This window comes from Carlito syrichta, unplaced genomic scaffold (genome assembly GCF_000164805.1).
Source record: "Carlito syrichta isolate Samal-C Ts95f unplaced genomic scaffold, Tarsius_syrichta-2.0.1 Scaffold273383, whole genome shotgun sequence".
In the NCBI taxonomy this organism is placed as follows: Eukaryota; Metazoa; Chordata; class Mammalia; order Primates; family Tarsiidae; genus Carlito; species Carlito syrichta.
Window position 1 is genome coordinate 762,114 of NW_007217479.1, and position 21,638 is coordinate 783,751.

At 37.4% G+C, this 21,638-nt stretch overlaps 1 protein-coding gene across 2 annotated transcripts in view; it reads right to left on the bottom strand.

Moving 5' to 3' along the window:
• Nucleotides 1–21,638, bottom strand: part of ATP13A3 (ATPase 13A3) — a 67,627-nt gene that overhangs the window by 19,252 nt on the left and 26,737 nt on the right. For both annotated transcript variants that reach the window (XM_008052350.2, XM_021709683.1), the window contains exons 16-28: nucleotides 21,440–21,457; nucleotides 21,193–21,346; nucleotides 20,977–21,097; nucleotides 17,117–17,241; nucleotides 14,814–14,989; nucleotides 12,911–13,033; nucleotides 12,752–12,831; nucleotides 11,957–11,999; nucleotides 11,756–11,865; nucleotides 11,354–11,450; nucleotides 10,127–10,199; nucleotides 6,998–7,175; nucleotides 4,883–5,070 (exon numbers count right to left, since the gene is read on the bottom strand). In XM_008052350.2, coding sequence (XP_008050541.1) covers nucleotides 4,883–5,070; nucleotides 6,998–7,175; nucleotides 10,127–10,199; nucleotides 11,354–11,450; nucleotides 11,756–11,865; nucleotides 11,957–11,999; nucleotides 12,752–12,831; nucleotides 12,911–13,033; nucleotides 14,814–14,989; nucleotides 17,117–17,241; nucleotides 20,977–21,097; nucleotides 21,193–21,346; nucleotides 21,440–21,457 — 1,486 coding nt within the window. The remainder of the gene's footprint in view (nucleotides 1–4,882; nucleotides 5,071–6,997; nucleotides 7,176–10,126; nucleotides 10,200–11,353; nucleotides 11,451–11,755; nucleotides 11,866–11,956; nucleotides 12,000–12,751; nucleotides 12,832–12,910; nucleotides 13,034–14,813; nucleotides 14,990–17,116; nucleotides 17,242–20,976; nucleotides 21,098–21,192; nucleotides 21,347–21,439; nucleotides 21,458–21,638) is intronic.

Genomic DNA, 21,638 nt, shown 5'->3' on the forward strand with positions numbered 1-21,638 from the left:
CAGTCTGGGCAACAGAGTAAGACTCCAACTAAAAAAATAAATAAATAAATAAAATAAAATATGTATTCAATGACAATTATTGTTGGTTGTAAAAATACTGATAACATTTATTTTCAGTATTAGGTATGTGATAATCCTATACTATAGGTGCTATAACTTGTTTAAGCATATTTCTGGTAAGTGAATTCCATTTTTCATTGATTTACCCCCATAAAAATATTTCCACAGAAAACGTTAGCCAAAAGCTACTGAGTTAGTCTACTATTTTAAATGTGGGCTAACCTTATGGCTTGGTATGGTAGCTGGGAATGGCAAATTCATCCAGTAGTACTTTTATCACTTTTCTAACTCAAAAATGAGACTCCTTGCTCATGGTTATTTTGTTAAGCCTGTGCATACACAGGCATATACAAGTATACCCTTGTATAATAATAAGCCATAAGAGAGATTCAGAAATTTTCCAATTATTTTGATAGCCCAAACTCTTTTTCTATATAGCAATGAAAATGAAATACATATATCAACAATTTTGATGGGAAAAAGCAAGTCAGAAAAATACAGAGAGCAAGATGTCATTTTCATAAAGTCCAAAAGTACACAATAATATATTTTATGCCTTCAAACACATACATTAAGTGTATAACAAAACACAAACAGAATGAGAGGAAGAAAAAAAAAAAAGCAAAACAGGTGCTTCCTCAAGGTATCTAGAGAAAAATGTAAGAGAGTGCTTTATGGATTGGTAATGTTACATTGATCTGGACATTTACTTACAAGTTTCTATTTGAAGTCAACTTCAAACTCAAACTTTACTAAGATCACATACAACAAAATCCTTATCATAAAAGTTTTCAGATTGTATAAAGAAGTTAATGTCCTTTTACTGACTGTAAATAAAAGGTCTCACCGGGTTCGGTGTTCAGCCTATAATCCCGCGCTTTGGGAAGCTGAGGTGAGTGAATTGCCTGAGCCCGCAGGTTCGAGACCCGCCTGGGCAACTTGGCGAGACCTCATCTCTACAATAGATAAAAAATTAGCCGGGTGTGGTAGCACATGCCTGTAGTTCCAGCTTGGAAGGCTGAGAGGGAAGGATCACTGGAGCCCAGCAGGTCGAAGCTGCGGTGGCCCGAAGCGTGCCACTGCACTCCAGTACGGGTGACAGAGTGAGACTCCAACTCAAAAAAAATGAAATAAAATAAAATAAAGGTTCCCAACACTTTTTTAAATGAGGAAGTTATTTGTAAATATAAGCTTTGTTAATATCAGTTCAAAACTACAGGTCAATATTTATCTTTCTCCAGAAACTGGACTATATCCTTAATGTATTTATGTTTACGCATGTTATATACATATATACATATACTAATTACTATATGTATACACTAGTGAATACATATATATAGTTCTAGCAACTTCGACTGAAAGTTAAGTGCCAACATTTTTTACTATGAGCCACTGACCAAAAGGATAAAATGCTTGGGACCCACGTTGGGTAAAAAGAAATTTTTTTCTATATTTTTATTTTAAAGAATTCTACTAAATTGTAAATAGAAAATGTTACATTCTATTTCATAAATGCAGTATTATATTATATAACTTATATAAGTTATATGGTCATTTAAGTAATTATTATGGTCAGATTTAAAAAATGCTTAGAAAGTACTGTTTGGAAGTATACAAACACAGAAACAAAAAAAGACAAAACCAGGAAGGGGGGGGTCAGTTGAAAATGGGTAATCACAGACTGAAATTAAGTTTTATTTAGAATGAAATTGAACCAGTAGAAGAAAGCCAAAAACTCTGGAAAGAATGCCTTAAACACCTCAGACCAAAATTAATTTTAAAATACAACAATCTCAAAATAAATTTATACATTTCACACTATTTATAAACAAAGAGCAACAAGTAGCAGATACTAAGAAAACAACTGCCCAATAAACTCCAATGACAGACTAGAGGTGAAAACCCAGCAACATGTATATGACAGCTGTACTTTTCCTTTTGTATACTTTTCAGAAGGCATGTTTCCTAACAGCATGTGCTTTTGACAGAAGTGCATAAATTGTTTATAGTAAAGGCAATATAGTCCCGTGGTTATATTTCTGCTAAAATCTAATTTTTAATATATATTTAAAGTATAGGCTGTGTGCTCAATCGCAGCACTTTTGAAGGCTGAGGTGGGAGGATTGCTTGAAAATAAAAAAACTAATGAAGTCTGAGACAGAAGGATTGCCTGAGCCACGAGGTCATGGCTGTGGTGAGCCACAATTATGCCAGGCACTCCAAGCTAGGGCGACAAAGAGACCGTAACTCAAAAATTAAATAAATAAAAAATAAAATAATACAGCTGGGTGTGGTGGCTCATGCTGGTAATCCCCACACACTGGGAGGCCAAGGTGGGAGGACTACTTGAGTCCAGGAGTTCAAGATCAGCCTGGGCAACATAGTGAGACCTCATCTCCACAATAAATAAAAAATTAGCTGGGCGTGGTGGCACATACCTATAGTTGCTGCGGCTCAGCTCATGCCTGTAATCCCAGCACTTTGGGAGGCTGAGGCAGGAGGATCGCTTGAGCCCAGGAAGTCAAGCCCACAGTGAGCCATGATCACACCACTGCGTTCCAGCCTGGGTGACAGAGTAAGATAGCAACTCAAAAATAAATACATATCCAGTGGCCAACAACAAAGTGTTTATTTATTCAAGTCAGTTAGAAATGAAATGAGAATACAAAGTTTCATAAGCCCTTAATTTTTATAATTTTCCAAATCATATATATATATATATATATATATAAGATGCATTTTAAAAACAGGCAATTAATATTCTCCCTTTCTCTCTTTTTCAATTGTAAAAGTATGGATCCAGTAAAATTTACTCAGATCTATAAAATCAGCTTTCCTGATAGAGCTGTCTTGCTTAAATCAGTCTAAATACCAGTTTTCCTCATATAAGAAAGCAATGTTCCTTCATGGATGTTTTAGCTACACTTGGACATGCTTACTATTTCCTTGAAATTTAAAAATATTGAAGTAAAACAACATGTATATTAACAGCAATCACTGACATAAAATTGACACAAAGTCAATTTTAGTGATAAAATCCTCTTAGAAGTATAGTGATAAGCCTTCCATGGAAGGCTTTTTGTCTCACAGCATGGCCCTAATATGGTTCTCACTAAGATAGTTATTAGTATAGTTATATAAGCCAGGCTCGGTGGCTCAGCCTGTAATCCCGTGCCTTTGGGAGGCTAAGGTGAGTGGATTGCTTGAGCCCGCGGGTTCAAGACCCATCTGGGCAACTTGGTGAGACCTCATCTCTACAATAAATCAAAAATTAGCCGGATGTGGTAGTGCATGCCTGTAGCTCCAGCTACTTGGAAGGCTGAGGCGGAAGGATCGCTGGAGCCTAGCAGGTCGAGGCTGCGGTGACCGGGAGCGGCCACTGCACTCCAGTCTGGGCAACAGTGAGACTCCAACTCAAAAAAGTATAGTTATATAGCAATACATAACTAATAAATACATAATACAGTTATTTCTTAAGAAATACCAGTTCCAAAAGGGAAAAAAATTACCAGTAAAAACAGATTTTAATATTACCTGTCCAAAATACACTAATAAAACTTATCCTACAAGCCACATGAGGTAGCAGTGAAAAAGAAATGTACGTGAAAAAGATAATGTACATGAATATGCTCTGTAAACTCTATTATGAATACAAATGTGAATAGCTATTATTCCCATGTCACCAATATCTATGACCTGTCATTTTGCCCCTGACATCTCTCCACAACTACAGCAAAATAATAACTGCTATTACTCCAAGAGAGTATAAAAGTCTAAAAGTTATTTGATATATTAATTAGAGTATTCTCAATTTGGTTTTTTTGCTTGTTTGTTTGTTTTTTGAGTTGGGGTTTCACTCTGTCCACCCAGGCTGAAGTGCAGTGGCACAATCAGAGCTCACCATAGCCTTGACCTCCTAGGCTCAGGCAATCCGCCCCCTCAGCCTCCCAAGTAGCTGTGAGGTGCATGCCACCACAATCAATAAATTTTTTAATTTTTTTGGAGCGACAATGTCTCTTTAAGTAGCCTAGGTTGGTCTCCAACTCCTGGCTCAAACAAACCTCTCACCTCGGCCTCCCAAGGTGATGAGACTGATTTCAGATGTGAGCCACTATGCCCCGGCTCAATTTTTTTAAATTGGCAACTTATATATAGTAACTGAATTTGTTCATCAACTCTAATTTTGATCAATCTTCCTTTTGCCATAGACAGACAAGACCACAGAGGCATCTATCCTACTGGCTTCTTCTGCAGTGACATGCAAAGATAACAGAAATGAGGAATTCCAGAGGTGAGCACTGGCCATACCAGTGTCAGAAATGAAGAAAAGACAGCTGGTGGACCAGGTGCAGTGGCTCATGCCTGTAATCCCAGAACTTTGGGAGGCTGAGGGAGGAGGATCACTTAATTCCAGGAGTTCAAGACCATCATAGGCAACACAGGGAGACCATGTGTCTCTACAAAAAATAAATGACAGCTGGTGTAGTACAGACCACCCAGAAGGAAAATATAAAATCCAGTTTCCACTGAGGAATCTTTGTTCCTGGCTTTCAATTTGAACTTCCTCTGCAATGTGTTGCAGAAATAAAAGTTGGAGCCAGAGACACTGGGATGTGAAAACCAGGAATGTTTTAGCACTGGTGACTTTAATTTTAAATTTAGGATGGCAAATACCATAAAAACAAAAGAAGACACTAAACATCTAAATCATTAGGTTCATTCTATCTGTGGAGATCTATTATACTGTGACAAAGACATCTTCTACATTAGTCTTAAAAGGGTAAAGTGGGGTGGAAATTGTAATAAATGCCAAACTTACAATTCTTGTAGCAAGGTTGCCTGAAGGGTCTTCCTTTTGAAAAGGCAATTGCCACTATGAGGTACTGAAAACTGGAAATAAAAAACACTGTGGTATTTTCATAATTCTGTATATTATGTTCATCAAGTTCAGTTTCGTTGTGTAAGTGTGAAGAATTCCAATACGGGTTTCTTGTTGTATTACAAGCACTACAACACATGCAAAAATTTCGTATTAGTAAATACAACACTCATTTCCTAAAAGAGGAAATTTTCCTAAAATTCTACCCTAATTGCATTGACTCAGTTTTATAACAAATAGCAGTAAGATATTATTTACAGTAAAAGATCCAATAATACTAATATAAGATATAAATAACAGGTAGAAGAATATTAAGAGTTTTCTCTTTAGTCAGACCTTCCAACCAGTTAAAAAATCAGAATGAAGTAATAAATATTCAGTAAGCCATCCTTTTTTTTATTTGTTTGCTTGTTTTTGTTTCTTTTTTTTAATTTGGGGAATAATTACAGCAAGTGAAGGTAAAAAGATCATGGGTCTGGTCCTCACATCATTACTTTTTAGGGTTAACTGAGGAAATATTTCTTTTCTAAGCATATTTCATCACCTGAAGTATAGATACCACCTGCTTTATCAAAAAGTCGCTGTGGAGATTGAGGAGGCTGACATGTGGAAATGCTTAGCAAAGCATTTGTATTGAGGTGGCCCTTAATATTCTCTAGCTAGGCCTCTTCCTCGTTTCTACTTGCTGGTGAGCAGCACCGTCAGGCATGCACAGTATAAAGTATGAGAAGTCCCCAACATCCATTACTAAGATATTAACAACTGTAAACACAAGTAAGTGGAAACAAAATGTTCATCTGTTATAAACAAACTCTAGAAAGATTCTCCAGACAATTCCACCTCTTCCTTTTCATATGCAGTGTTTGTATTCACATAAGAATATGTTAAACTTCTTAAATTTTCTAAAACTTTTAAAACAATATTATCGATCAAACTAATAGTAAGGTTGTATCTGAAAAATGTAATTACAATACTTATCTTAGTAAATATGTTTATGTAATTAAACTTACATGCTTAATTAATTTGTGATCTGTAAAGCACTCTAAAAATAGAGGATACACTTAATGCCTTTTTTTCCTAAGTTTCAAATGTAATTTCCTAAACTGGGGGAAGAAATGTTAGCAGCATGAACACTCTGGATTTAGGAAAGGCCATAGAGATTAATTCCTATTTTCTCATTTTATAGATAAGATAAAGATGGCTCAGACACAAATTAAGAAACTAGTCTAAAGTCCTGATCTTTGTAGTAATTATAAAGACCTTGCCTGAACACCCTCCTAAAGATAGCAGTTGCTGTGATATAACTTTGCTCAAAAAAGGAACAGAACAGTCCATAATATTTAAGTGATTAAATCAATCTGCATGCAACTTACAAACATACATTATTGACTGATTGATTGACATAGAGTCTTTGCCAGGCTGGAATGCAGTGGTGTGACCATAGCCACAAGCTCCTAGGTTCAGGCAATCCATCTGCCTCAGCCCCACGAGTAGCTGGGACTACTGGTCCAACTCATTGTGCCTGGCTAATATTTTAATTTTAATGAGATGCAGGTCTTATTTGGTTGCTTAGTACAGTTTGAAACTCCTAGCTTCAACTGATCCTCTCACCTTGGGCTTCCATAGTGCTGGGATTGCAAGTGTGACCCACAGCGTCCAGTTGGCACAACCTTTTTATCCCCCTCCACTTTTTTCCTGCTGTACTAATGTATTCCATGTTTCAAAAAGAAAGACATAATTTTAATATTACTTAACAATATGTTTTAAAAAGTAGCCAGGCAGGCCTCCATGTTAATAAAGTCATATACTCTCTAACAGTCTTGATGGTGAGTACTGGGTCACTGATTTTTGTTTGTAACTCTTGATCTTTGGGGATCTACACAAGCCAACTGCAAGTCAGGGAGATCAAACAGTAAATTGTGGAACAGCATGGAAGAGGCCTGTGCCACCCAGTCTGTCTTGGTGATGCAAACTTTTATATAAACTTCTAGACTCATTTTTATGTCTGTGTTGCACACATTTTGCACAGATTTTTACATGGATTGACTGACTTACTCTGAATGTGGATGCCACACTTCATACCAAGGTTGCTGCTTGACCCAAAAAAACCCCAAAGATTGAAATCCAATGCAGATGATAATCTGAGACAAAACGGAGAAGAGAAGGGCCCCAGATATAAGACCTGAAGGTGGTCTCTGTGCCACAAGTTCCTTCCAGGCAGGATTTAAACTCACTATATCGAAAAGAAAAGAGGAAAGGTTTGTACCTAAATTAATTTGTCACAATAAAAGACATAATCAGATTCATTTAGGAACTTTAAACATTTGTTTTTATCTACTAATTCTTTAACATGAAAAATCTCCAAAAACCAAGCCAGACACTATACATATTTAAATAATCTATAAAAGTAAATAGTTCTGGCTTTTTCAAAAATGCCTCAGAAATAATTTTCACATTTCTACTGAAATTCAGCAGAAACATTAGTACAAATAAAAATAATACTAAATATGGCCGGGCACAGTGGCTCACGCCTATAATCCCAGCACTTTGAGAGGCCGAGGTGAGAGGACTGCCTGAACCCACAGGTTCAAGACCAGCCTGGGCAACTTGGTGAGACCTCATCTCTACAATAAATCAAAAAAATCAGCTGGGCATGGAGGTGCACACCTGTGGTCCCAGCTACTTGGAAGGTTGAGGAGGAAGGATCACCTGAGCCCAGAGGTCAAGGCTGCAGTGGCCATGACCGTGCCACTGCACTTCAGCCTGGGTGACAGAGTGAGACTCCGACTAAAAAAAAAAAAATAATAATAATACTAGATATAAGCACAAAAATTATAAAATTAACACTACCATATATTTGACAAAGAGACCATTATCTGCTGAATCTTAAATTGCAAAGCTGCAGTTAAAATATGTATTTCTTCCTTGTTAGAAAACATTAACAATGGTTTGAAGCATTATAAACATAGTAGAAACATTTTTTAAAGGCTTTGATTCTTTAATAAGGCTCACCACATTTTTTACCAAGAAGTTTCCTACTTTTCTCTTTGTAACTATTAACTTGGGAAGAAGATTCCTTGAGACTGATAAAAATCCTGCTCCTCATCAAACTTTCATCCACAAGTTTTATCATCTACTAAAGGTTATCTAACTCAGTGGTACTCAACCAGAGGTGATTTTGCACCTGCAGGGAACACTTGTTAATGTCTGGGAAATGTTTTGGTTGTAACAACTTGGAGAGTTGGAGAGTTACTGGCATCTAGTAGAGAAGGGGCCAGAGATGTTGCTGAGCACTCCATAACAAAGAACTATCTGCTTAAAATGACAATAAGAGTGCTCACTTCAGTAGCACATATACTAACATTGGAACGATACAGAAAAGATTAGCATGGCCCTTACACAAGGATGACACGCAAATTCGCAAAGCGTTACATATTTTAAAAAAAGACGAGGGTCTCTCCATACTCTATTATTCCTTCTTTTTTTATTAGTTAGCATTTACTTTAAGGAAGAGCTTTCCCTTCTCATTCATTTAAGGATTTGTACATTTTTATTTGGTTCAGTGGGTCATATACCATTAATCATCACTTATTTATTTCTATATTGCTATCACCAATACTAGGGCAGACCAGCAACGTGTGCCTCCTTATATGGTGTGTCTAGAAGAACACAACATTGCTTCTGTGACGATATTCCCACCAAAAATTCATAGCCTGAGTGTAAAGAAAATAAATCAGACAAACATATATTCACTAGCTCATACTGCTTCATAAAAGTTAATACCAAGCCATGTGTGGTGGCTCAAACCTGTAATCCCAGCACTTTGGGAAGCTGAAGCGAGAGGATTGCCTAAGCTCAGGGGTTCAAAACCAGCCTGGGCAACATGGTGAAAGCTCGTCTCTACCATAAATCAAAAAAATAAGCTGGGCATGGTAGTGCTTGCCTGCAGTTCCAGCTACTTGGAAGGTTGAAGTGGAAGGACTGCTTGAGCCAGCAGGTCGAGGCTGTGGTGGCTGTGAACATGCCACTGCACTCCAGCCTGGGCAACAGAGTGAGACTCTGACTAAAAAAAACCCAAAAAATAAAACGTTAATACTAAGATGCCCCCCAAAAAGGCTGAGGGACTGCTTCAGATTAAAGAAGAACTATATAGACATGATAATTAAATGAAATGTGTGGGCCTGGGTTTTTTAATATATACATATATAATGTACAGAGAAAGAGAGAGAGAGAGAAAGAGAGAGAGAGACTGAGAATATATCATTAGGCATTAGCTTCTCATAAGAAGCGTACAACCAGCCAGGCTCGGTGGCTCAGCCTGTAATCCAAGCACTTTGGGAGGCCAAGGCGAGTGAATTGCCTGAGCCCATGGGTTTGTGACCAACTCAGCCAACTTGGCGAGACCTTGTCTCTACAATAAATCAAAAATTAGCCGGACGTGGTAGCGCACGCCTGTAGTTCCGGCTACTTGGAAAGCTGAGGCGGAAGGACTGCCGAAGCCCAGCAGGTCAAGGCTGTGGTGGCCAGGAGCATGCCACCGCACTCCATTCTGGGCGACAGAGTGAGACTCGGAAAAAAAGAAGCATACAACCTAGATCCCTCACACGCGAAGTTCCCAATAGGGTTCCTGCTCCTATGAGAATCTAATGCTGCCGCTCATCTTACAGGAAGGTGGAGATCTGCTCACCCGTCATTCACCTTCCTGCTTATGCAGCCCAGTTCCTAACAGACCACGAACCGGTACCAGTTCAAGGCCCAGGATCGGGGACCCCTGAGCTAGAGGGGCTTTGGGGAAAAAAGGTATAAAGGACATTATTGGGACAAATGACAAAATATGAATATGAGCTTTGGACTAGATAATATTAAATCAATGTTAAACTTCCTGGTTTTATAACTTTAGTGACATAAGAAAATGACTTTGTTTTTAGGAAATACACACTAAAATCAGAGGCAAAGTCATGATAACTCAAAACTTAATTTTCAACTATTTCAGGAAAAATTAAATAGAGACAAAACAATAAAACAGGGACAAAATATAAACAACGGGTAATAAAAGTACATTTACAAGAAATCTGGAGACGTATGAGCTATGTTACAACTGTTGATATAAATTTACCAAAGTTTAGGTTAAGTCACATCAGAATTTTATACACTTTAAAATCATTAACAAAACAGAATACTCACTTGTAAATACCACTACCAAAATGATTGCCAGATCAATGAAGAGAAACTGGAAGTCTCCTAGGTTACTTAAGATCTACAGAAGTAATTTTTAAAACATAATTAGCTTTCAGAACTATTTTTATAGCATTGTCCCAGGTTATAGTTTGGTTTTACCAATAACTATGACTTAAAAATGACACCTGGACCTGCTTAAAAATTGAAATACTGTTGCCTTTGAAATTAACCCAATATATATTTACAAGCATTTGATTTAAAAATCAGTATAAAGGCAGTCCCTTAAAATTCATTCAATAAAAACATTTCAAGAGTTTTCCGAGCCAGGTGCAGTGGCTCACGCCTACAATCCCAGCACTTTGGAAGGCGGAGGCAAGAGGAAAGGATTGCATGAGCCCAAGGGTTCAAGAACAGCCTGGGCAATTTGGCGAGACCTGGTCTCTATAATAAAACAAAAAATTAGTCAGGCATGGTGGCAGGTGCCTGTGGTTCCAGCTACTTAGAAGGCTGAGGCTGTAGTGGTCATGAGCGTGCCATGGTACTCCAGCCTGGGTGACAGAGTGAGACTCTGACTTAAAAAAAAAAACACAAAACATTTCTGGCCTAAAGAAAACACAAACTTGTATTCAAAATATCCTAACTTATAAATTGGTATCCTGAAGTTTCTTAAATATCTAACACCATATATTCTGATACTTTCTACAAATGGTAAGTAAGAATAGTTTTATTACGATTTGTTGGGATGTCACCAGTGTTCATTTAGAGAAAAATCTACAGTTAGAACACTTCAATCATTAAATCCAACAGAGTAACTATGAACACCACAGTTTATAAGTGTTCTCCAAATGGATGATGTCCTACAAACTATTGCTGAAACATCCTTTCCCATTCTACCCAATCCTGAAAATGTATGACAAAGTTAACTACAATTCTGAACTATGCCACAGCTTGACATTTGAAAGTTTTGAGATGTCCAATTGGCACTAAAGACAAAAATGAATACAATCATCTTTTATTCACAAGGCATTATTTATAGTTGCTGACCTTAAGGAAAATCCTATCCAGATTAATGAAATTTTCAATTTGCTACTCCAATTACAGTAAACTGAAGGTAAATTTATAGATATTTCTTGCACAAATTCCATTATTAATGCATGCATTCAAAATCAAACATATATGTTCAACATCTTAATTTAAATGTCTTATCATCTCCAAGCACAATGCTATACTCACAGAATACAGGAGAGTAACACTGAAGTACTGGATAATGCTGTACAATGCCATAAATTTAAACACACAGAAGGAAGTTATTAAAGCAGCACGGCCTTCCCTGTGGAAAAAAATGAAATGTTGGCCTGTCAATAAAAGCATTTTAAACTCTTCCGAGCCATGATTATAATCTTGACAGATGAACCCCAACATTCAACAGCTATAACAAAGTACCTGTCCACCAAAAGAACTAAGTCCAAATAGAGCTGGAACAAATGAGGAGCAGCGATCAATCTGTTACTACACTGCAGCTCAAATGTGTCAACATACCATTAAAACAAAGTCACATTACTTTTTATAATCATTTTCATTCTGTAATATTAGAGCAAGATACAAAGAGGTGAGAAAAATTTTAACTTGTACTACCTGATAAGGTTTGGCACACAAGAAATACTAGGAGTTTTAGAGGTAAAGGGAGATGCCACTGAAGCCTCTAGTTCTGATAAAGAAATGCCTCCATGTGCCCTCTTCAAAGCCTAGTAATTTAAAGAAAACTGGTTAAGTTTTGTGATTATAATTTAGACTAGAGTAAAAGGTATAAAAGTAAATAACAAAAACTATACTTACACCACAATCATTTGCACCGTCACCACACATTCCAACAAAGTAACTAAGAAACAAAATAATTTTAAGATCTTAATTAATTTTTTAAAGAAACCACACAACATTTAACTTATTAAAAGATTTTTCCAGTAGGGTACTATGAAGAACTAATAGACCAAAATTACTTCAGGGGAACTAATGAATCTTTTTATTACAAAGACTACAGACATGCTGCTTTGCAAATAGCATACCAGACTGCAAGTAAAATGACCTGTGTTATTGTTCTATCAAAATACGGGCCAATAATTTTGGTATCTCAATTTCCTCATCTTTAGAACAAAGGGCTTGTGCCCATACATACTTCAGAATAGCTACTTACAAAGTTATAGTTACAAAATTATAGGTAAAGATTTTTCCGTTAAAGGCCTGAAAACTACCTGTTTACTAAAACTAGTCACCTGTATCAAGACAGAGCACCAGAATGAATGAACCCTGGTGTAAACCACCATGCCAAGCTACTTTTTAATTTTTTTTTTTCAGTTTTTGTAGAGATAGGGTCTTGCTATGCTGCCCAACCTGGTCTCAAACAGCCAGACTCAAATGATTCTCCTGTATCAGTCTCCCAAAGTGCTAGGATTATAGGTGTGAGCCACTGCATAAAATATGGATTTTGTATTTTAGCTAAATAAACAAAAATGAGCCTCTTTAAAGAGCAATTTAATGTTCTCACCTGTCCTATAGATACGAAGTATCACTTACTTTTTGGGAACTGAAAATGAAAATATAATTGATCAAAAAAAAAATTCCACCAATACATACTCAACATTTTGTAATGCTTCTACCAACTGGGTCTTCTGATCAGGTGCCATACGAGCAAACACAGTGCCATGCAACATCAACTGGAAAAAACATGAATTTGTTAAAAATGCAATTCATAATATATTCGTGTGAACATACACGTAAACCTCAAATACTTACCTTAGGAACAAGGTCTTGAAAATGCTCTAGTATCACTGAAAACGACTTTCCATTCATTGCAAAATGATAACGAGTCACCTGAAGATCCTCTAAGCTATCATGGACCAATTTTATGGGAATAGCCTATGTATGAGATAACCAGAACAATATTTAAGCAGTCAAACCATGTAACAAGAGTCTATTTTAAATATATTTGTTTTAAAACTGAATTCTTTCATTTGATATTTTATACAATACACTGAACATTGAATGTTTATTTAAAATAAAAGAAAATTCAATTTTAAGGTTATGCACAATGTTTATTAAAATAAATGAAAGGCCAAGTGTGGTGGCTCACACCTATAATCTTAGCACTTTGAGAGGCCAAGGTGAGAAGATTGCCTGAGCTCACGAGTTCGAGACCAGCCTGGGCAACTTGGCGAGACATCATTTCTATAATAAATCAAAAAATTAGCTGGGCATGGTGGTACATGCCTGAAGTTCCAATTACTTGGAAGGCTGAGGTGGAAGGATCACTTGAGCCTAGTAGGTGGAGGCTGCAGTGGACATGAGCAGTGTGCTACTGCACTGCACTCCAGCCTGTGCTACAGATTGAGACTCTGACTCAAAATAAAGTAAATAAAATAAAATTTAGAGCTGGGCATGGTGGCTCATGCCTGTAATCCCAAGGCTTTGAGGCTAGGAGTTCAAAACCAGCCTAGACAACACAGTGAGTTCCCATATCTACAAAAATAAAAATAAAAAAAATTAGCTGAGCATGGTGGTACATATCCAGAACAATTCAGGTAACTGAGAGAGTAGGATTGCCTAAGTTCAGGAGTTCAAGGCTGCAGTGAGCTATGATTGTGCCATTTGTACCACAGCCTAAGAGAAAGAACAAGACCCTATTTCGTTTTTTAAAAATTCATTATTTTTTTTTTAAAAAGAAAGAAAACTTAAAGATTAAATATCAGCTCCAATTTGAATGATTCATGAACTACTACAGACCTGCATCATTTATCAGTAATCACTTGAAAAATAGGACAAATGTTTTAGATTTTTATACTTTAAATGTAAGGTTCTCACTTTTGGCAGAATATCAAAATTTAAACATAAAGATTCCGCGGTCTGCCCGGCTCGGTGGCTCAGCCTATAATCCCGCGCTTTGGGAGGCTGAGGTGAGTTGATTGCCTGAGCCCATGTGTTCGAGACCCACCTGGGCAACTTGGCGAGACCTCATCTCTACAATAAATTTAAAAATCAGCTGGGCGTGGTAGCGCGTGCCTGTAATTCTGGCTACTCAGAAGGCTGAGGTGGAAGGATCACTGGAGCCCAGCAGGTCGAGGCTGCAGTGGCCGGGAGCAGCCACGGCACTCCAGTCTGAGCAACAGAGTGAGATTCCAACTCAAAAAAGAAAAAAAAAAAAGATTCCGCAGTCCATAAATTTAAACACACAGAAAGAAGTTATTAAAACTCATAATCATTGAAAAATAGCCCAGAATTTGGATTTGATTTAACTTGTGTTTGTGCTTGTGCTTGTGTGTGCATGTGTGTGTATGCTTGAGTTGAGGTCTCACTCTGTAACCCAGATGAAGAGTGTAGTGGCACGATCTCAGCTCACAGCAGCTTCTATCTCTTGGGCTCCAGCAATCCTCCCTTCTCAGCCTCCTAAGTAACTGGGACCACACACCACGCCTAGCTAACTTTTTGACTTTTTTAGGGACAAGGTCTTGCTATGTTGCCCAGGCAGGTCTCAAACTCCTGGGCTCAAGTGATCCTCCCACCTCAGTCTCACAAAGTGCTGGGAACACAGGAGTGAGTCACTATACCCAGCCTTATTGTGTTTTAATGCATGACTTTTTAATTTTTTAAGACTAAATTCAAATAAGTAAACTTCAAAAGGGAAAATTACTCTTGATATTACCTCCGAGTCAATCGCTGATGAGTTACTGCACTGTGTTAGGGAGTCTGCATAATGCCAATTTATCTTGGCAACCTTCCCATCCTTTGGAGGCAATGCTTCAGCAATAATAACTTTATCCTGAGGTAGAATCATTCCACAGTCTCTGGCCACAGAGACAGCAGTCAACATGTTGTCACCTAATTTTTATAATATTTTTAATGCATTAAAATTAAAAAAGAAACATGAATGTACCAAACAAGTCCTTACTGAGAATTTACAACAGTCTCCACACAGGATGACCAGGGCAAGCAGAATCTAAGATAACATACAGTACTTATCTTAGAATCTTAAAATAACAAAACCAGTGCATACTTATCAAAGGAAGCCTCAAATAATGCACACATGTGTATACTAAATAAAACGTTCTCACCCACAATTTTTAAAGTCAAATACAATTCCCAATCTTTTCTAGTCATGCACTATTTGTACCCACACAATACCTGGCACAGCACTACATAACAAAGTAGGTACTTGGATATTTGCTGAAGTAACACAGGCTTGAGTGACTGATGATTTGTGCAAGAACACTACCACCTTATCATAGAAAAGGATGAATCATAAAAGCAAGACTACACAAAACCAAAAGTTTAGAAAGGCAGTAAGAATAGATGTAATGAGAAGCAAAGGAGACAAGTTCTCAGTCATGAGAGAAAAACAGCTCAAGGGAGCAAGGACAGGATGTTAGAGGAGAAGCAAGCAAAGTTTTGTGGACTGCCCTGCTTTCAGAAATGAAGGGCAAGATATTTCCTTTCCCAATTCCTAGACACTATTTCCAAGAGTGTCTTCCTGCAACGCTCAGAACACAAAGCCGTATTCTGACAAAGAAAGAGAAGGAAGACATACAGGTGAAAAGTGCCTTGAAAGAGAAGACATTAGAACTAAGAACTGATCAACTGCTAATAGATTTAGTTATATGGAGCGACATGGTAAAAGGATGCTGTTAGGAGGATCTCAGAGTCTAAAACCTAAAATGTATACAGGCTTTTTCTGTATAAGTCTTATTGAACACATAAATGCCATAAAGTGAATCTTGAATCTGATTAATTGCTAAGAAAAAACAAAAAAAAACAGCTGTCACAATTTCACACAGCTAAGGAACAGTAGTAATCAACAGTTAGTAACACCAGGAGAATTATTTGAATACACTAGTCAAAAAACCAAAAACACTCTAAAAAAATAGGCCTTTTCATTATTCAAGCAAGAATAAATATCATACATATAAAAAATTAATTTTAACAAGTCTCTACTAATCATTTTCTATGCAAATGGAAGTTCTAAAAGTTGTAGAGAATCCCAAAATGAATAAAACATACAACTCTCAAGAATCCTATAGTCTAGTAGGGCAAGCAAATCTATAAATAACAAAGATACAATAAGTGATATAAGAAATATATGAATAAAAAGATGATAGCAGCCAGACGTGATGGATCATGCCTGTAATCCCAGCATTTTGGGAGGTGGAGATGAGAGGATTGCCTGAACTCAGGGGTTCAAGACCAGCCTGAGCTACGTGGTAAGACCTCATCTTTACGATAAATAAAAAAATTGCCAAGCATGATGGTGCATGCCTTCAGTTCCAGTTACTTGTAAGGCTGAGGCAGAAGGATCGTCTGAGCCCAGCAGATCAAGGCTGTAGTAGCTGTGAGCATGTCACTGCACTCCAGCCTGGGTGACAGAGTAAGACTATAAATCAAAAACAAAAAACGCTGAGCGCAATGGCTCACACCTATAATCCCAGCACTTTGGAGGCTGAGGTGAGAGGACTGCCTGAGTCCATGGGTTCAACACCAGCCTGGGCAACTTGATGAGACCTAATCTCTATAATAAATCAAAAAATTAGCTAGGCATAGTGGCACGAGCCTGCAGTTCCAGCTACTTGGAAGTCTGAGGTGAAAGGATCACCTGAGCCCAGCAGGTTGAGGCTGTAGTGGCCACAAGCACGCCACTACACTCCAGCCTAGGCAACAGAGTAAGTCTCCAACTCAAAAAAAAACAAAAAAAGAGAGATGACAAAAAGTATGTAATTTTTTTGTAGTGTACACTCTTTATTATTTCCCATACTTTCTATAAATAGAATTTGCTAGGCTTCCAAAACAATATTGCAAAGTTATATATCATAATTTAATAAAATATTCAGAACTAAAATAGAGCAAAGGTTGGAGCTACTATATCATATGCTGTTATAACTAATTATCATTCCTCAATATTATATAACTTGAACTCTAGATTCACATTCAATTTCTTTTTCTCTAAAAAAGTCTGACCTGTGACCATGACAGTGCGAATATTGGCTTTATGCAAATCTTCAAGTACTGCAGGGGTTTCTTGCTTTAATTTGTTCTGCATTATAATTAATCCCATAAAATCCATGTTGTTTTCAATGGCATCTCTGCAGAAAAAGAAGTTTTAATATATGAGGGCTTAGTCAAGAGAGTCAATAGATATTGTTTCCTTTATGATGATAAAGCAATTTAAAATATCTATAAATTAAAACATCTTATATTCTGAATAAATCATGTGTGTGGTCAAGAGTTCAATATCTCAAAAAAGTTTAAATTGGTGGCTCATGCCTCTAATCGAGAACTTTGGGACGTCAAGTTTGAGAGAATTGCCTGAGCCCACGGGATAGAGACCAACCTAGGCAACTTGGAGAGACTTCATCTCTACAATAAATCAAAATATTAGCCAGGCATGGTGGTGTGTGCCTTCCAGCTACTTGGAAGACTGAGGTAGAAGGACGCCCTGAGCTCAGCCACTGCACTCCAGCCTGAGTGACAGAGTAAGATGCCAACTCAAAAAAAAAAAAAATTAGCTAAGTAAAGTGTCACATGTCTGTGACACTTTGGAAGGCTGAAGCAGAAGGATCACCAGAGCCTAGCAAGTCGCAGATGTGGTGGCCATGAGTGTGCCACTGCACTCCAGCCTGGACAACAGGTGAGACTCTGACCCAAAAAAACACAGTTTAAATCAGGAAAAGCAATTCTCAAGAAATATATTTTTTAAATTAAATTTTCTCTTTTGAAATATAAAATATGATTATTTGGAAATGTATCTTCGTAAACCACTAAACAATTCCAGTACTAAGGAAAATTCATCTTGTATCCCATCCAAAAATTTATGAGCATAAATCTATTCTTCTTTTTTTTTTTTGAGTTGGAGTCTCAGACTGGAGTGCAGTGGCCGCTCCTGGCCACTGCAGCCTTGACCTGCTGGGCTCCGGCGATCCTTCCGCCTCAGCCTTCCAAGTAGCTGGAATTACAGGCATGCGCTACCACGCCCGGCTAATTTTTTGATTTATTGTATAGAAGAGGTCTCACCAATTTGCCCAGGCGGGTCTCGAACATGCGGGCTCAGGCAATCCACTCACCTCAGCCTACCAAGGCGCAGGATTACAGGCTAGTCACTGAGCCCAGCTAAATCTATTCTTTATTGTTCCCTTACAGCATACCCTAATTTAAATGTTAAGAGGAAAAAACTATACCAAAAGCACATTTATTAGTTACAGTGGATTCATTATCAAGTATTTAATCGATTCTGTTAAACACTCTTTTTGTTTTTTTGTTTTTGTTTTCCTGGAGTTATTTTCCACTTGGTGCAGAAAGACAGTTAGTTATCAGGAAAGCTCCCATGTGCTGGGCAGTGGAAAGCAGTGCTCTCACTTCCTTTTTGGTGTTTGTTGTGCTGACAGAAAATAACCCAAGTGCTTGTCTGCAGGCTGCAGCTGCCTAACTTGCGGGGAGGGACCAGGATGGGAGGGGAAAGGGGAGGGGTGGGGAGGGGGTAAACAACTCTTGATCCTAGAAATGTGATATAAGAACCATTAACAGTCCAAAAATGAGTTCTAACTGGGACCCAGAAATGAGAATGAATATTTGAAAATAATAATAATAATCAATATGTTTATCAAGTAGCTATTCTTCAAATAACTGAGTATCTACAATGCACCAAGCACTATGCTAGTCACAGGGAGGTCAAAAACAAAAAGGTATAATCTCTATTCTTAAAACACTTTGGTGGGGAAACAAACATGCAACCAAAGAGATACAGACAAAAATAACCAAAACACTACAACAGACATGAAACACTACAACAGACATGAAGTCTGTTTGATGACAGTCACATTTTTTAAATATCCCAAGCTAAAAAAACTATATCATAGAAATGTCTTTTTTCAATGAGGAGGGGGGCTTTAGGTCAGGAACTAGAATTTCAGACTAAGCAATAAACAAGTAAAGTTTCAAACAAAAAAATCAACAACAGTTGCTTGAAGTATATACCTATGAAACCTAAATATCTTTGAAATATATAACTTATAACAATAGGTAGAATATTAAAGAATATTTGAGAAAATCAATATAGATGTTACTGCTGATGGTAAAAGGAGAAAAAAGCCTTGAAACCTGAAATTGCATCTCAAAGCACAAAGTTGTACCAGTGTGAAACTACTGTGTTAAAAGCACAAAGCAACACCAGGTGCATTGGTCCTAGCACTTTGATAGGCACAGGCAGGAGGACTGCCTGAGCCCAGAGGTTTGAGACCAGCCTGGGGAACTTGGAGAGACCTCGTCTCTATAATAAATTTAAAAAATTAGGCGTGGTACTGCCTGTGGTTCCAGCTAACTGGAAGGCTGAGGGGGAAGGATCACCTGAGCCCAGGAGATTGAGGTTATGGTGGCTGTAAGCCTATCACTGCATTTCAGCCAGGGTGACAGTGCAACTCCGACTCAAAAAAAACCAAAAAAAACCCCCACAAAGTCATTTTTCTGTAAGGTGCTAGTTTCTGGCTTATGCTGGTCTCCTGACTGTCCCATAAATGATATAGGTCATGGAAATCTTGTTAACAAATACTCCAATATTCAAGATACAAAGGTTTAAGCTACTAAAAAAATGCTAAAGCCTGTAGAATGGAAACAGAGAAGGTCTAGGTTGACGGATGAAGAGAGAAGAGAGAAAGAGAAGGGTAAGGAGGAATAGCATATTCTTAGCAAAAAGAACAGTCCATCCAATGGCATGGAAGGATGTCTGAGTATGACAGACTCGGGAACTATAGACAATTCGATAATTAGTCTGTAAGAAGAAAAAACAGCAAAAGTAAAACTACAAAGTGAGAAGAGACTAACATGCCTATTGTAAGAATTATGATACAATGTTATACAACAGTGCCTCCTAGTCATGCATATGTATCAGATCACTTGGGTAGAGATTTTGTTGTTTTTGTTTAAAAAAAAAAACACCAAAAACTCATGTTTAGACCTCCTCTCACAAATAGACCCTAAACAGACAGAATTAGCAGGACAGCCAACAGATCTTCCTTTCTGCTTATAAAATGCTAGGTACACCATGAAATATTCCTAAACAAAAATGCTATGTTCAAAGGGCAGACTGATCAGGTGTGGTGGCGCACACCTTTAGTCCCAGCTACTCAGGAGGCTGAGGCAGAAGACGGCCTGAGCAGAGAAGGTCAAAGCTGCTGTAAGTTGTGATTGTGCCACTGCACTCCAACCAGGGCAACAGAAATCCTGACTCAACAAAAAAAAGGGGGGAGGGCGCGGGGGGGCAGGTAGGTCCTTAAGAGTTGTAGTAAAAGTGACAATCCTTGAATGTAAAACCAGTATTTATACATAAAAGGAAATATGACACTGGTAATGCCAGTTAGCTAGCAGGGGGGATGGGACAGAGGTAGGGTGGAAGTAGAATGGTTACTGTGGCTCTAACCAAATTAGTATTTGGATATAATTTCTAGGGGGAAAGCGAGAAAACCATTTGGAGAAAATAAACTTTTATACAATTGTTTACTATTCCTAGAATACACTTGACACAAAGTAGACACAAGATAAATATTTAACAAATGAACTGAAAGTTGTTCCAAAGAATTCTAAGGAAAAACATATAATGTTACAACAAAGTAAGCAAAATTACACAGTCAATATAGAATGAAAGGAAATTAGACAATAATAAAAATGTAATTTTACATTAGTCACCCAAAACAATATTGCAATATGTATATTTACATACTCAGTATGTATTTAATACCCAACTACATGTAAATTTCTGCACAAGAAGTATATAAGCATAAATGAAGCATCAATGGAGAAACTGTAGGAAAGCCATTCATCAATCCTACCTGCTAATATTCTGTACTTTATGCCATGTCAATTTTGACTCCAATTTTCTGTGTGCAAGAGCAATCACACGAAAGCCTTGTTTAGTGAAATCTTCCAAAACCTTTTCAAAATCAACAGGAACTTTATAAAAGAGAAAGTAAATTTTGCTGTTAGAACTGCTAACATAAGCTTACACAAATACCAGAATTTTACCCAAAGCATAGCTGTTTCCTTACCAGTTTCAGGTTTACAAAGACTGGCAATCACCTCCGGTGCTCCTTTCATGTAGGCATCCATCTTCTTATCTCCTAGCACTCTTGCAACCACACTCATACGTTGCAAAGCAGAGGAAAATGGAAACTGGCGAACAATTCCTATCTCATAAATAGCCTATATAATTTCAAAAGATGCACAGAGCATTTATTATCCTTTAAGAATAAAGACAAATATATTTAGGTAACAAGTAAAACATTTTCCACTTACTGGAAGTTCAAACAGCTCCTAAAAACAAAACACAACAAAAAGAAATAGTACAGATTAAGTGAATCAACACAGTCAAGTTAGAAAAAAGTTACTAAGCATCCACAACACATTATTTTGAAAAGGGCAAGGAACTGTATTTCTAAGTCAGGATTCAAGATTCCTTCTATATTTCTTCTCATTTTAAAAAAGCATGTTCTTA